This window comes from Puntigrus tetrazona, chromosome 14 (genome assembly GCF_018831695.1).
Source record: "Puntigrus tetrazona isolate hp1 chromosome 14, ASM1883169v1, whole genome shotgun sequence".
NCBI classification, from domain to species: Eukaryota; Metazoa; Chordata; class Actinopteri; order Cypriniformes; family Cyprinidae; genus Puntigrus; species Puntigrus tetrazona.
In genome coordinates, this window is record NC_056712.1 from 14,067,100 (window position 1) to 14,083,700 (window position 16,601).

Here is a 16,601-nt window from a genome sequence, read left to right on the forward strand (position 1 = left end):
CACGAATGAGCTGGGAGAGCGGGAGAACAGAACCAAATGTAGATATAATTAATGTTGTAGTGCAACTACATTGTTCAAGATAAGTCTGATAGTCTGATTTGGGAAGATGAGAAAAAGCAGAAAGCCATGTCCTGGCTGTCATGAAAGGAGGAGCTGGGGATGAAGGAGGTTAATTTGTTCCCAGGAAAGCTATAAAGCTGATGAATAATTCTGAATAGACCTTACATAGGAGTGCCATGATAGGCATATATTTGTGGATCAGCTGAGAGTCAACTGATACAACCTTGACACCAACTGCTATATTGAAAACGTTTGCATTACATTATTTATTTATTTAACGAAATATGCTATTTACCTTGTGAGACATGGGCTGTGATTGATCTTCTAAAATAATTATTTCTCAATTATGCACAAACGCCAGTTTGTTCCATCTTCATTTTCACATATTTTAATATTTTACAGTTAACTATACATCAAACATTTTTTTAAATGAAGGGCTGTAAAAGGATACGACTAATACGTGACTAATTTGAAGATTTGTTTTATCTGAAAATGAATGCACAAGAAATTGTAAAAATGCATGCACTGATTATAGACATAATTATTATAAAATAGATCTTTCACAAAACAGATAAATATAATAATAAAAAAAGCAGGTAATGCAAACACAAAATTTCATCCCACATTGTAACCTCACTTTTTTGCTTCTTTCAAAAAAACTGAAATTACAAAAAAATTACATTTTGCGTTGGTTAATCTGCATTAAAGCACAAATGCTGTTAAAAACTGCAGACAGTGGGGTAAAAGTCTGAGCACTACTACTTCTAAAATTGGTCTTTGACCATTAAGACCTTTAATTTAATTTCAGGATAGGCACTCAACCCAGTAGGAAAAGTTAATATAGAATTTCATGAATATTCATAAGCAGAAAAGCCAGTGAAGCGGGGGGTGTCTAATATCAACAACGGGATTTGCACATGGAAAGTAATGAATCTAAAAAAACTCATAAGGGAGATGAACGCTTCTGATGTTTCTCTTAACAGATGTTGTCTCGGCGACACTGAGAGAACAACCCGACACCTCTTTTCACATGCCGAGAGTGTTTTTAAAAGCCCCACTTTACCAGTTCTTACAACCCGTCTACATCCATTACCATAATGCTAATAAGTTATTTAATGCTTATTTAGCATTCAGCTAAAAACGCAAGTAAAGCCCCTGGAAAGTATAAATAAGATTATTTCAAACAAAGTGGAAATAGATTTTTTGGGAGTCTTCCATTTTATCCTCAAAAACCACAGTGAGGTTTAGCAAGCGCCAACATTTTTTATCTCATTTCTCTATTGTTGCAGTTCTGGTGCATCTGTCCAGGACTGAATTTTGCCAGCTCAGTAAAGTAAACTGCGGTGGTGGCATACTATAAAAATAGATAAAAAGATGAATGACAGACTATATGAATAAATAGGGTGATGGGTGATATTTGTCGCTTTAGCTTTAGGCCTAATGAGGAGAGTGGTGTGTTATGGTCGCTGAAAATGCACAAATATCTAAACTTTTTTTGTTGTTCTTCTCTTGTAGTAACAGATGCTTGTTGATGTTATTGTATCTCTTGCTAAGCCTTTCACTTCGTCACTCCTTTACCCTCTTTGTTTGTTACCCCTTTTTCCTGTTAAGAAGCCACATGGACTCCAGACCCTGTGTCTGCCTTCTGCCCACATTGGCGGTTTCTAAGGCAACATTTTAACTGCAATGGAGCATCAAGTGACTAATTTGGAACACTCTACATAGACGGCAACTCAGATAACGCAAAAAGCACACGAAAGACTATTGATTTCAATAGAATTTTTTTTAGCTTTGCTAAAAACAAAGTATCCTCAATATTGGGTAAAATAGTCATTTTGTAATAATTAAATGTATTTGTTTTTTGTTAGTTTTTTACACAGTTCATTCTCATAGACCCCCTACACTTCCTTTGTGGTCCCTGCTCTTTTGAAATGCCCTGAAGGACAGTGATGCATATGGTGATAGTTGTATTGCTTAATGGCACAGAAATGGCTTAATGCTATATGAATTAGAAGAGGGAGGTTTCTGCAGGGTGTACAATTACTGAAGCGTGGTGCTGCCTCATAAATAGTGTAACTCAGCGGGACTTAATGACAGCTGCATTTTAATGGGGTTTAACTCCCCTCACTGTACAGATCTTAAGGATTCCCCTCCTGAGCTTCAATTGATCTTGTAACCAATGACTTTGCCACTGTGCTGCTTCCTATTGAACGCCGTAGCTACTGCTTTATGGGAAGAAGTCTATAACTGCGTCTGCATCTGGCTAGTCATTAGTTTTAGGGTGCCTGCACGCTTATGCTCAGTTTGTGATTTTTTCACAAGTTCAGGCAAAAGTCCATCGAACTTAATATGCGTTTAAGATCTGTATAGCTGCTTAGTAGAACAGCTTTTTTTTCATAGCAAATCTTCTGAGACTGATTGAAGATAAACAATGTTGCCATCTAATGGTCGTTCGTTTGCTCACTGGTGGATCTAGATATTAATATGGAAGGTAGAGAAGAAGAAAAAGCGGTCTCCAACTGTAAATAGGAAATCAGATTGTCCTTGGTCCTTTGAAGTGAATACTGTACTATGAATGGATCTTGCTGTAGCTTTCTATAAAAGAAGACAAATTACTGAAACTAAGTTAATTTATTTTATATATTGGGTAATGAAGAGTGTATTTTGTATAAGAATTTGTGTAAAGTACACATAAATCATGTATGTATTATTTATTTTACATTTTATGTATTTATTTAGTAACATACAAATTATAAGGGTGAGTATATTATGCAGTCTCTTATTAGATAAAAAGAAAGCATTTCTGCTGTGTTCATACTTTCACGTATACATAGAAACATTCACAATATTGAGGTTGAGTTTGACTCAATCTAAAAGGATGAAAAAGAAATGAAAATTCAGCAATTGTTCCTTTGTGAAGCCTATTCTCTTAGAGACGCAGAATGCTGCTTGCATTGGGCAAATGTGATTAAAGTCTTCTACAAGGAAACATTATTGAATTCTTAATTTCTACATAAAAAGCTTCCTGTTCAATTGCTGGAACATACCAGCATTATGACGTAAGATAGAACATTTTTAACTTTAAATCTTTTACTCTCTAAAGTAAATAATTTAAAAGCTCAAGAGAACTTTAAAAAAAAAGTGAAATTCTTTACTTGGAGCAGTTTCAGCAGTTTATTGACTGGCTTCAGTAAAAGAAATTACTCCCCATTGATTTTTGAGCGTAGAACTGTGAATATTTTCTAGCGAATTCAGTAGAGCATCATATATTATTAGTAAAAAAAATTATTACATTTATAAAAACATCTCCTTGAACAGAGCTTTCAAATAAGCTGACTTAAAGGACTATAAATAGTATTTGTGAACTTTAGGGATCATTTTTTCCCAAAAATGTAAATTCCTGAAGTTATTTTAAACCTGTATAAATGTATTTCTTATGTGGAACACAGATATTTAGAACAATGTGGGTAATGGTCCCTATTGACATCCATAGTATTATTTTAATTTATTTTTTTATTTATTTTTTTTTCACTGTAGAAGCCAACAGGGGCCATCAACTGTTTAGTTAGAAACACTTAAAGCTGAGTGAATGATGGGAGAATTCAAATTTCTGAGGAGAAAAAAAACCTTTAGGGGTCAGATTTTTAGGGTCAAACTTTGAAACGCATCATGGAATTATATTTGCATTTATTACAAAAAAAATTGGAATAAGTGAATCATGCATGCACTACCACTCTTCCTGTGTTTATTGTCCGACTTCTCGTTGCAGTGTTTTGATGGTGTTGGGTAGTTGCTCTCGTTCCATTCGGCGGATTTATTAGAGCTGATCTGTGTCAGGTAATAAAGGAAAATAAAATAATAAATGAGAAATAATGCCACAACTGATTCAAACTGACGCGTCTCGGAGGAAGCAGATCGCAGATCATTATGCCTGAGATGCTGCAGCGTCTCGCTTTAATTTAGCCAGTGCTGGGATGTGAATTGTTGTGCTTAGTGATTGTACAGCAGCATGTTTAATGAATAAAAACCCGGGAGCACATCAAACTTTGTGTTTTCCGCCTCTCTCATAGCAAAGCTTTCTATAAATACGGCTCCCCTCAGCCAGGTGCTTGTTAATACAACCCCCAGAGTGATGAGAAGCCGTCGTTTTTTTGTGATATCTCATTCTGCGCTCCAGCAACGACTCCGGGAGAGATTTGGTTTGTTTAAAGGAATCGCAGAGTAGTCAGTAAAGACACGGCAGATGGAGGAGTAATGGCAGGCAGGTGAGCGCAGCGTGTTTCTGTGTCGTCTTTCATGAGGAGTTTGAAGCATTGTTTGAAGGCTGTTTATCCGGATGTGTTTCCTCTGTTTTGGAGCGGCAGAGTCCACAGAGGCTTCTTAAAGGGCTGCAGCAAGCCGAGCTGAAAGCTGCAGAGTGTTGTTTACTACATTACCCAGAGTCCCTAAGGACTGGCTTCTGTGCTGGAAAACATCAGATGGCCTGGGACTCGCACCTTTGGTGGTGACAAGAGAATGAAACGATGACTCAGTGTTAAGAGGAAAAAGACAAAACCCATGTGTTTAAACAAAGGCTCTGAAAGTTTGGCGTGTCACCGCTCATGCAAGCGCTTGTTGAAAGACTTTACGCAGACTTTAAAAACACTTTAATGCCAAATTCACTGAGGGAAACTAAAGTGATTTTTTTTGTAGTTTTTTTTGACCAGCATCATTAATCTTAATGTTTAGGCTGGACTAAGGCTATATAAAATGTCATTTTATATTAAAAGATAAAAGTAATAAAACGTAGGTGCCCAGTGGCTGTATCAGATTTCATTATTGTTTGATCTGGTAAATAAAACAAATAAAGTACATTATTGTTATAGTCCCTAAAGCACAAAACTGAAACACATCCCAGATAACAGTATGTATTGTCAGGGATATCTTGTGTACATGTTACTAACTGTTTTAATACTGTCTTAAATTTTAATGTGAAAAATAAAACACTTTTCTTGTTGCAGACCAATATACAGTTGTCCATCTAACTCTCAGGCGATGTGTAGTATTCTGTATAGAAAGTGATTCTAGGTGACATTTAACAGTGTTGTTACAGAGGTATTTATGTTCCTATTAATTTTTCTCAATAGAGATTTCAAAACATAGTATAATGACAGAAAACAAACAAACCAGCCATGAGGTGGATAATTATCAAACAAAGACTGTATTTTGCACATTTAGGGAATTAAGTACAGTCTTATAAATCAATGAAAAAACTTACATTATTACATAATACCACTGGTTTATAACTCCAAATCTTTTGATGCAAGTCTCCTTTCAAATGTTTAGACAGAAAAAAAACAGGACTTTTAACTTCTGAGAGCAGACAGTTCTCCATTTATCATCACAAATGGCTGTGAGCAGACGGATATCAATTACAACAGCTAAGATATGACAAGCATTCGTGATTCTTTCCCAATGTGTTGCTTTTTCTCACAGCTAATATAAAATCTTCACAAATACAGAGTAACTGATGTGCTCGTTCTTTCATTTTGTCTGGAAGTCTTCGAATGAACGTCTGTATGAAGAGATATGACTGTATCTGACTCTGAAGCCCTGTGCTGAGCTCTTATTAGTTATCATGCATGTCATGGATCTGCTATAATCAGCACCTAAGGGATGACACTCGGTTCGGAGACCAACCGGGTGAGCGGAGCTCAGTTATCACTCAGTCATGGCTTTGCCGTCTGTGTCAGGTAGAGGAACCGTTCCCCGATGAAGGCCGCTGCATTTCTTTTGACCTCTTCAGGTCATGAGAATGTTATTTTCTCTCTTTGCTGCTGTCAACTTTATGTTGGATCAGTGTTTTGAATATTCTTTGTACTGTTACTTTAGTGCAGACTTTGATAATCTTGTGTATGCCCTTCTGTTGAAGGTTTTGCGTTGGCTTTTACTGGGATGAAAAGTCCATGTTTGATGCTGGGCAGATGAAAGCCAGACACCACACCTTCACCCAAACCCTTCATCAGAATCAAGCGTTCCTTCTCTGCCTCTCAGCCTCTCACTTCTCTCTTTGAAAAGCTGACTCATCAATAACAAATCGTTGCGACTGAATTAGTCATTTGTCTTTGATGTCACCGTGGTCACAGCAAGGCACTGTGTGCATACCAATCAGATGCTATCTTGGCTTCTGTCCACCCTGCTGGCAAAAGCCAATTTTCTCCTTTTACTACAACAACCTGCAGTGAGAAGGTCTTCATTATGTGCTGCTTGATGAAGGGGTCATCATTTAATTACACACATCTAAAAGGTCTCTAACTCTATGTAAGACCACTGTACATAAAATCACAAATATGTGTTTTTATGCTTCACAAACTTTGATTTTCTGTGCTGTATTGAACATGAGTGTTATGGATTTGACTTATTTTAGTGTCTTGCTGGCTTACGTGTCAATTATAAAATTTGGAATTATAGAACTGACAAAGATGCCATGTTTGACAGCAAAGGTGTGTGTATATAAATGCATAGCTTGATGGAATGGTTTAGTTTGTATTTACATATACTTTTGTAAGTAAAAAGTATGAAAAAAATTATCTAATGTAATTGAGTACAAATTTCTTTCATATTTTGCAATCTAATCGATATGTAATTTTTTGTTTATATTTTAATTTGATTATTTTTAACATGATTTTCATATGTATATGCAACAGAAAATTACGTTAAATGACAATATAATTACTATTGTTTGTTTATAAAATATATATATATATATATATATATATATATATATATATATATATATATATATATATATATATACATGCATATATATGTATACATATATATATACACACACATACACTTTTACATCTCTGTATAAACAGAGAAATTACTTATTATAAAGTAATACATTATTGTGTTACTCCCTTAAAAAAGTAACTTGTTATGTTACTTAGTTACTTTTTCTGGAAAGTAATGTGTTAAGTTACTTTTGAGGTACTTTCATGTTAAACTTTCACTTTTTAAATATGAGCACTTTTTCAATACTCTTTAGCAATTAAAAAACAATACAGCACAATTGCTTATTAGTATGGATAACCTAGATCGTCGAAGGCCAGCAACAAAGACATTAGTGAAAATGGAATTAGATTTATACATTTACATTTATATTAACATATTTAATTATTGCAGGTTTGCATTTTTTTACATTTCACCGTTTTAATACATTTTAATGAATCAGTTTTTTTGTAAGTGAGATGAATTAATGCACAATCACATTAAGTCTACTCTATGCCTCTGACCTTCTGATTTCTCTCAACATGGCGACAGAAAACCTGTCCGTCAGTAAATGGGAAGTAACTAGCATTACTTTTTTGAAAAAGTAACTAGTAAAATATATTTTCTTGTAAATCAAAAAGTAATGTGTTACTTGAAAATAGTAATCTGATTACGTAACTTGCATTACTTGTAATGTGTTACCCTCAACACTGGACATATATTCTGATGAAGTAAAAATAACTACAAAAATACAGCTATACATGCTATAACACAATATGAATTTTGCAATAAAAACATTGAAAAATAATCATCTTAATCTTAAGTAGTTTAAATGTATCGGTAAAACTTTGGAAATAGTGTGTATTAGTTAACATTAGTTAGCAACACTACTTAATAAGAAAAAAATGAATAAACATTATTTTTATAGCATTTATTAATCTTAGTTAAGACTAATTTCAGCATTTACTAATTACTAATTATTGCATTAAATTACAAGTTGTGTTTGTTAGCTAATGCACTGTGAGCTAACATGAACTAACAATGAATAATTGCATTTTTATTTACTAATGTTAACAATAAGTGGAATAAATACTGTAATAAATGTATTGTTCATTGTTTGTTCATAGTAGTTAATGTATTAACTAATGTAAACAAATGACACCATGTTACTAATATATATATATATATATATATATATATATATGTATTTATAAATCATCTGTGGAAGGCGTGCATCCAGAAAATGTCTGCCCAATCATATCCCTCTGTCCGTGGCTTATAGAGTGATTTGCTGGGAGGATGGGATCTGATGCTTTTTTTAAAGCTAGCTTGCTATTGCTAGCCTCTCCAAAATGACCTAACCTACCTTTAAACATTATATTTTACACATAAAAAAGAAAGGTCAAAATCTGTTCTGGTCACTGGGGGAAAATAAATAAATAAATAACTATGACTGTAAAAGACATCCAAAAATAATGCACTCAAAAGGTTATATGCATTTTAACAAGAAACTTTTCAAACACACAAAAATGCTTCTGTCATTTTTATAGAACCCCTTAGAGTTTATAAACGCTTATACAAGCTTTATTTATTAAGTTCCCTTTCTCAGACTTAATTGCCATTGTCTAACAGGAGAGCTGAAAGCTGAAACGTGACTGTGCATTTTCAATTCTTAATCTCTACGAAATGATCAGCTGAAGGAGGAGTGGAGCTCACATCTTTGTAATTGATAATAAAAGGAACCGTGCTAGAGCTCAGGCTATGTTTTATTACCGTCATACATATTTCATCTGAAGCCCATACAACCCGCATATCATCAGTGCAGTGGGATTGTTTCCTCCACAGGGTTTCTCAACTCTGCCAGCACTGTCAAAACACCACAAATACAAAACAACTGAAATGCATGGCAAAACGGTCGTGAGATTGTTCATGACCTACTCTAGCTCTACTCTTTTTACTGTGCTTTGCATTTTACAGTAAGTGTAATGTTCAGTGTGTTCAAGTGTGGGATGAAAAACGTATCTACACCTTGATCCCTCTATAAAAGAATGCATTGACTTCTAGTTGTTCAGGCAAATTAGCATACTGTAGTGCGTTTGTTCGTATTTCCGTAATATTAAAATATCTACATGATTTCCCCTCTCTTTGACATGTCTTTGCAGGGTTCTTTGGTCAGAATGGTTTTCCTGGGCCCTGTGAACATAAGTACTGTGGTTTGGGAAAGCACTGTGTGGTTGATCGAGAAACAGGTGAAGGAGAATGTCAGTGTCTGGAGCGCTGCAAACCACATTACAAACCTGTGTGCGGATCTGACGGCAAACTCTACCAGAACCACTGTGAGCTTCACAGAGCCTCCTGTATGGCCCATCAGAGAATAACCATCATGCACAGCGAGGAATGCTTCTACAAAGGTAAGAACCAGCATGTTGTGTTATGGTAGTTTTGTATGTTATTGTCTATTCACAAACTTTCGCTGCAACTGATGCTTTTTTTGTACAGGTTAGGTTTTTTAAAAGATATACATACATACATTTTGATTTGTGTTTCAAGTACTGACTGTTTGCATGCTGCGATTATCTTTAGTTGTTTAGAGATGTGCTTTTGTAAGCTCTGAATGGATAAGAATTCTGAATCATAAGAACAGCACAACTTAATGTGTGCGTTGAGGCAATGGAGATGTTTTTGACAAGTATATTTTCCAAGAAAGAGACAAGCTGTTTTGTTCGGCATAATAAGAAAGATGTGATTCTCGGAAATTATGTCCAACACTAATGGACTAGTAATGGCCACTAATGAATGAAACGTATTATGTTGTGCACGTAAAAATCTGATTTAGAACTGGGAACTGCGTTTCACTTTGAAACAGAAACAGTGTAACATGAATTGTTGCTCATTTGTATGGTCATTACTGTTTTGCTGGTTGATACATTAGGTTTAATTCCTGGATAAGTTAAAAAAAATCTGAGAGCTTTAGATTTGTAAAGATGATTTTGAATGAAAAGCTATAACCGTTCGAATGTCTAATGGACCATCATATCAAATGGTTTAAAACTAGATGATATCTTAGAAAATATTTGAAAACATTTTGTTCACTTACAGCTGTTTTTCATCCAAACGACTCTGTGTTGAATTTTGTCAAGTTCGCGAAGGCCTGGCGACCTTATGAATGCAGTACATCACCTTAACCACAGCATCCATGTGCAGAAAATCTCTTCCTCTGTCATTTAGAAAGCATATAGGCAATCCTGACTGACAAATCAAACCTCTAAATGCCCTCTCAAATCAAATCTCAGTCGTCAGATGATGATATTGACCTGCTTGGGCCAATCAGTGTACAAGAGGAGGAGAGATGCATGGTTATAGGGTAGATGATTGTTCTGAAAATCAAAGTTTCACAGAAGACACCACAATGACTGATTGCGAAATTACCCTCTGAATATTCATTAATCTGTGTTGTTTAAATAGTTTTAATAATTTTATCTTTTTGTAAATGTGTAACACGCCCCTGCAGGGTATTTGTCTAATTAGTTTTTGTTTTGTTATGATTTGTTTTTTTTTGGTTTTATCAATCATGTATGTGGCTGTAGAAAATTGTTTGTTCACCTCAGTTGAAACTTTGAAGATTAAATCGTAGAAAGTTGGTAATTGGTGAGATGATTAGATTGGATAATTATGCATTCTAATTATCTGCAGAGTTTTAAATTGGTCCTAATGGTTTTCACAATGTCAGGTGCACTTATGCCGTAATGTTTGTGTTTATTTTTTAGGATATTTGAGAGAATAAATAAATAAAAAGAATTATTCTGGTGAGCAAAATAACAGTCTGACAACCATTATCTGAACTTTAAGCATTTTTTTTATGTTTTTTTGTCAGAAAAAAAAAGGTTGACGAGGCTACAAAAAAGCTGATGAACTTTGATGGAAAGCTTTCATTGTGAGAGTAGATCCTTGACGGCACAATCCTCTTCTGCTTTCTGCTTTCACTTTGTCTCTTTCTTTCCTCTCAACACAAGAGTAGAGAGTAGAGAAATAAATCAAATTCGAATGAGCATCTTACAAAAAATAAAATAAATATTTTTATTCATTATTTTTCTCTTGCATTCCAATGCAAATATCTAATCAAGATAAATGTATTAAACTCAAAGGGAAACTGTGTTGAGAGATATATCTTTTATTAAGTTTATTTTTCCTGCCACATTGCCAGATTGCTTTTTTTTACTTCAGAGTGCAAACCTCTTTACATTTTGTTCGATTTGAGTATGAAATAAAAGATAGACAATAATGCAAGATATATTCTTTGTAAACAAGTCTTGCTCTTAAATAAATGTGTTTGGATATTTAACAAACAAGTAAATGCGTGGATTGGATTTAATCTAACTCAAACTATGTATAGATCAGTGCATTCAGTCATGTCCATTCTAAGATTTTGCTGTGAAATATTTGTTCCTTTTCACAATTAAGTTGTGTCATTGTCATAGGTACAAAAAAATAGTATTCGTTTTGTTGTTGTGTGTAAAAAAAAAAAAACCCTGCCATTTCTGCTCTCATCACACACAGCAGTGGCCAATTAAATGTCAAAGCCCTGCATACAAGTCTTCTCTAATGCATCCTTTATACTCCACCTTACCACTTCGATATTTTTCCTGTCTCTTAGGGCATTTGATTGTCTGGCCAGGTGGTGTTTACAAATACTGATATTGTCAGAGTCTAGTGATTTGGGGTCTGTACATACGCCAGAGCAAATTAACCAAAAAAACAGCAGGATGAAAGCTCACTGGAACATCAAGAGACTGCTGATTCTGCCCAAACTATGTGCTGACCAGAGCAAAGAAGAGAAGTAGCAGGGTAGATGCCATAATACTAAGTAATAAAACATCACAGAGCATATGCTGCAGGCTACAGAACTTCCGTGTCCCAGTGGGAAGGCTGTGAAGGAGTTCTCTCTAGCCAAGGATGAGGTTTCGGATTTTGCGTGCCTGTAGGGCTGTGTGGTTTGGCACGAGGCAGTCGGTTTGGATAACGATGGGATGCAAGCTGTTGAGTTGGCAAAGCAAACTGTAAATGCTTTTCTAATTGCTCGCATACATTCGAGCCCAACAGAACATCTCGTGCAATTACAGAGCATTATATTCAGAGGAATCTCTTTTGTTCCTTGTCGTACGGGGCAGCCGTCAGCGGCAGGGGAATGTCTGCCTGTTCGGCCGTCCTACCGTTGCACCGGTTTTTGCCACCCAGTGACACTTTCTTGAGGACAGAAATGAGCACAGAATAGGATGAAAGGCTATCCTGTCGTATTGTTTTAAGTTGGACCCCCAAGATTTGTGGTGCCCCGCTGCTCTTGTTTAATACATCAAACAAAAGGAAGAATATTACAAGTCAAAGTTTTAAACTTTCAAAGTACTTATGATGAACAATCGGCAGACGTTTCTCAAGAGACAGCTTTACTGTCAGCCGGAGCGAGAAAAAAAGTTTCATTTCTTGCCGTTGACTGTTAGGGGAAAATATCCCCCCATTAAGCTTTCTCTGTCTGTTAAGCTTCAATTATGTCCCTTATTCCAGTGACTTCCCCGTCATATGACTATTTGCACTGGGGAAATTAAATGGCTCTTTCAGAATTCTGCACTTTGCTCCACACACTGTGTAAGTTTGGGTTGTTTGAGTTGTTTTGGAGATGATATATTCATCTCATTCTTTTCCCCCATTATTTCAATTTCTTTCATGAGAATGAAGAGTTAATGAAGCTTGTGGTCTGTCTGATGTAACTCCATTCAGCCGTCAGTCAGCCTTTCACGTGTTTTTCTTCTGTTGTTTTGGATGTTGCTGACAATTGAAAGGACTGACTGACTTCAAATGTGAGTTCTCTCAAATGTTATGGTTAAGTTAGGAAAGAAGTGGAAAAGGAAGCTCAGTATCAATGTGCGGATGTCGATAGATATCCAGCGCTGTTTAAAAGTTTGGAGTCAAAAATATCAGTAGAGTCATTTTCAATGTTAAAAAGCAGCACAACCATTTTTTTAAACTGACGCTGCTTATGGAGCAGCAAATCAGCATGTTTTTTAAAGAATCATGTACTGAAGATTGGAGTAATGAGGCTAAAAATTCAACTTCGCATCATAGGAATAAATTGCGTTTTAAAATATATTAATATAAAAAATGTTAATGCAACCTTGGTGAGCAAAGACACTTCTTTCAAAAATGTTACTGACACAAACTTGTGTGGTATAGTTAAAAATCTAAAATCTTAATTATACGTGGTATACATGTAATAACACATCTTTGTCATTTTACCTATTCATTTATTTTCAAATATATTACAAATTCATTGCATATGCATTTTTTTTAAATTATATAATAAACTGTATTAAAACGTTTGTTTTTAAGATGTTAACTACAACGTATTAAAAGTTTTTACCGTTTCTTTTTTGCTGACACCCTTTTATTCCATTGACCCTTTTATAGTGTTTTTGATTTTTTGTTTTGTTTTGTTTTTAAACAAAAGCCGGTTCACAAGAATGGAAATATTTTAAAATTCACACATGCAGCACCCCTCATGGCTTGGTGCCCGTGACCAGACATGTCATTTCTTTAGCCTGTCAGCCAAACCCTGTACCTCAGAGAATTGAATGCGTCTTCATCTCCTGTGCTGTGTGACATCTAATTAAAGTGCTCTCCCTGTGGAGACAGCTGTGGTGTCCTCTGAGAGAGACCCACCCGAGCCATCCCTCCTACTGCTAATGAGCCTATTAGGGACCACGCTACCTGTTGGATGTTGAGACGTGGTTTAAAGGGATAAACTGTGAATTAAAAAAAGCACTGAGGCCATGAGAAACAGATAGGGAAACTTGATTTACTCTAATGAGTATGTGCTGATTGTATGTGTTCCAGAGTCTGTTCACTGATATGTTCCTTGCAACTTCAAAAACAGGCATGTTCATTCATTTTCCCTAAAAGTGGATTTCTACAGACATTTAAGGCCCTATTTTAACAATCTAAGCGCATGGTTTAAACAGTCTAATGGTCTAAATGAATTAAGCGCATGGTGCACTTAGGGCATGTCCAAATCCACTTTTGCCAGTTTAACAACGGGAAAAACAGTCGGCGTGTCCGGCGTATGGTCCAAAACTGTTGTCCCTATTCTCTAAATGTGAAATGGGTGTGTTTTGGGCATAATGTGCAATAAACCAATCAGAGTCTCATCTCTCATTTCCCTTAAAAGCCAGTTGTGCTTGCGCCATGATGGATATTTAAACGCCCGAATTTGCAAGAGCAAAGACTGAACGCATCTCCAGAGAGGAAACAGAGCTGCTTGTGCACGAGAAAAAAGGTAGCTTAATTCTGATACTTTCAGTGACTATACATTATCACATGTAGGCATTTTTATATTTATGTAACCAACGCAATAATAATCTCTTACATTGTAATCCTTATATTTGTAATATTTAGCATGTTTGTGTGCTGCTGTGCATCTCTGTTTGTGTTATAAGCAAAATGTAAATGCATTGCGGACCTGCCTATAGAAGCATATTACTAACACGCTCTTTAAACAGCTGAAAAAATATTGGTTTTCAAGAACCAATGTCCACACAGAGCTTATATCAGAGCTTATAAATGCTAATTGTTATTTAAATTTACAAATAAAAATATAAATAATGTTTTAAAATATAAAATAACACAATAAATTAATAAAATATATTAAATGAACAATAATTTTGTCTGTTCTTCACGCTAAGCTATTTTATGATGTCAGAAGACAAAATATTGTGCACAAGTTATATAAAGGTTTGGGGGGTTTTTTGACAGCTGTGTGAAAATTCTTCAATATTGTTCTCTGTTACTTGGGGGGAAAAAATGATGGCACAAACAACATGGTGAAATAGTACTATACTCTTAAAAATACAGGTTAGAAAAGAGGGGTTTTCACAGCGATGCCATGGAAGAACTAGTCAACTGTTCTTAAAGGAACAATTTATCAATTTATTAACATTTTTATAATCTAAAGAACCTTTTTCATTTGTAGAAGAACCTTTAATAAAAAGTTTTCATGCATGGTAAAGGGTCTTTGTTGAACTATTGATGCCAAAATAGAACCTTTAGTTTTAAGAAGCGCAGATAAAAAAAGTGTACAGATTCGAAAAGAAAGTTTTTAAAAAGATTAATTCAAAGAATACATTTTGTGACAGTCCACGCAATGTTCATGGCCAGTCTATGGAAATTGGGTTTTTTTGTATCTGCGAACAGTGTTTGTACAACAGCATGCATGCAAAGTCAAACTTTCAGATAGAATTGTTTACTAGGAGGTAATATATCAAACTCTTTCACCTGCACTCATACGAGCTTGAGCATACTCAGAAAGCTGGACAAAGCTGTGTGCAAAACGGTTTGGAACTTGGGAAATGAATTATACTGAGCTTTTATGCTAATATTGATTTGCCCTTGAGGAAGTTTTGGGTTCATGTGTAGTTTATGTTGTACCAGCCAACATCCCATACCTTCCAACTTCCAACTTCAGAACTTCTGTCAGCGCAGATATACGAGTTCTAAACTGATGTCTAGTGTGAAAAGAACTGACATCCTCCAGAAAACAAGACATCTGCGCTATAAAAACCAAGACTGTTGCAAGATTCCAGCCTTTTTTATGATGTAAACACATCCAGATCTTGCATCGCTTTGAAGCAACTGTTTTCGGCTACATAGAAAACTGTTTTTTAATAAATAAGATTTAAAAATGAACATATCTGTAATGCACTGTAAGCTCTGCTCTGATTTTAATTGCTCTGTAATTTGAGTAAAGCTGTAGAGGTAAGGATGAGGTCATGCATGGCGAAGCTCCAGGAGGCGTGATTAAACGTTTCAACCCACCCCCGCGGGATTATCTGATCATCCGCATGCAGCGTGCGCAGGATTAAAGCAGCATCACCACAATCACATCTGCACCAAAACCTTATTAAGACTCTAAAATCATCAAGCCAGGCACAAAAACACAAGGTTTGGTACAGCTTGATGAGGATGGTCGTTTTTACTCTGTAAGCTTTAAGTGAGGCTATAATAACAGATTAAAGCAGCTTGTGTGAAAGGAAATCATTTTTTTTTGCCAATTCAATTTGTGCAATAAACAGTTCAAAAAATCTTAACAACCCCACTTTTTAAGAGCATTGTACAAAAAATAAAAAAAATACAGCTATGCCTATATTTATTTAAAAATATAGCCCTTATGTAAGATCTTTTTTTTTTTCGGGTCATGAACATGAAACACATTTTATTTAATTTTATTACATTACAAATTAACGCATACTTACAGTGATTGGAATACATGCCCTTTGTGCAGAATTCAAGTGTTTTATATTTGATTTTGATATTTGGTATCTGTGTTTTATTATTTATTTCAGGTTCTAAACCAAAAAAAAAATACTGAATAAGTTTTGAAGTTTTTTCATTACTCCAATAATATGTGTTTTATTAGCAGTACTTTGTACAGTGTATTGTGACTTTCTAATAATATAATGATATTTGTTAAAAAAATTTCACAGATATTTAAAACCTTGGAAATATAATTAAAATGAATCTCACCTTAAATTAATCAAACATTTTTCATTTCTTTATCTTTGACACAAAAGGATTGATGGTTGCATCTCAATAAGGATGTTTTTTGTTTGTTTGTTTTGTACTCTATAAACTATTAAGTAAAATATAATAAAAGAACAGATCAGTTTTTGTGAAATCATTTTTTTACACAGTTTTTGACACTTCAGGGTTGTTTGAAAGTTTTACTCAAAAAGGGTTTCTCTGTG

The 16,601-nt window shown here is 35.0% G+C and overlaps 1 protein-coding gene across 1 annotated transcript in view; it reads left to right on the forward strand.

Annotated features, from left to right (window-relative positions):
* Positions 1 to 16,601, forward strand: part of fstl5 (follistatin-like 5) — a 102,208-nt gene that overhangs the window by 24,861 nt on the left and 60,746 nt on the right. Inside the window, 1 exon segment of the mRNA XM_043256608.1 lies at positions 8,976 to 9,224. Coding sequence (XP_043112543.1) covers positions 8,976 to 9,224 — 249 coding nt within the window.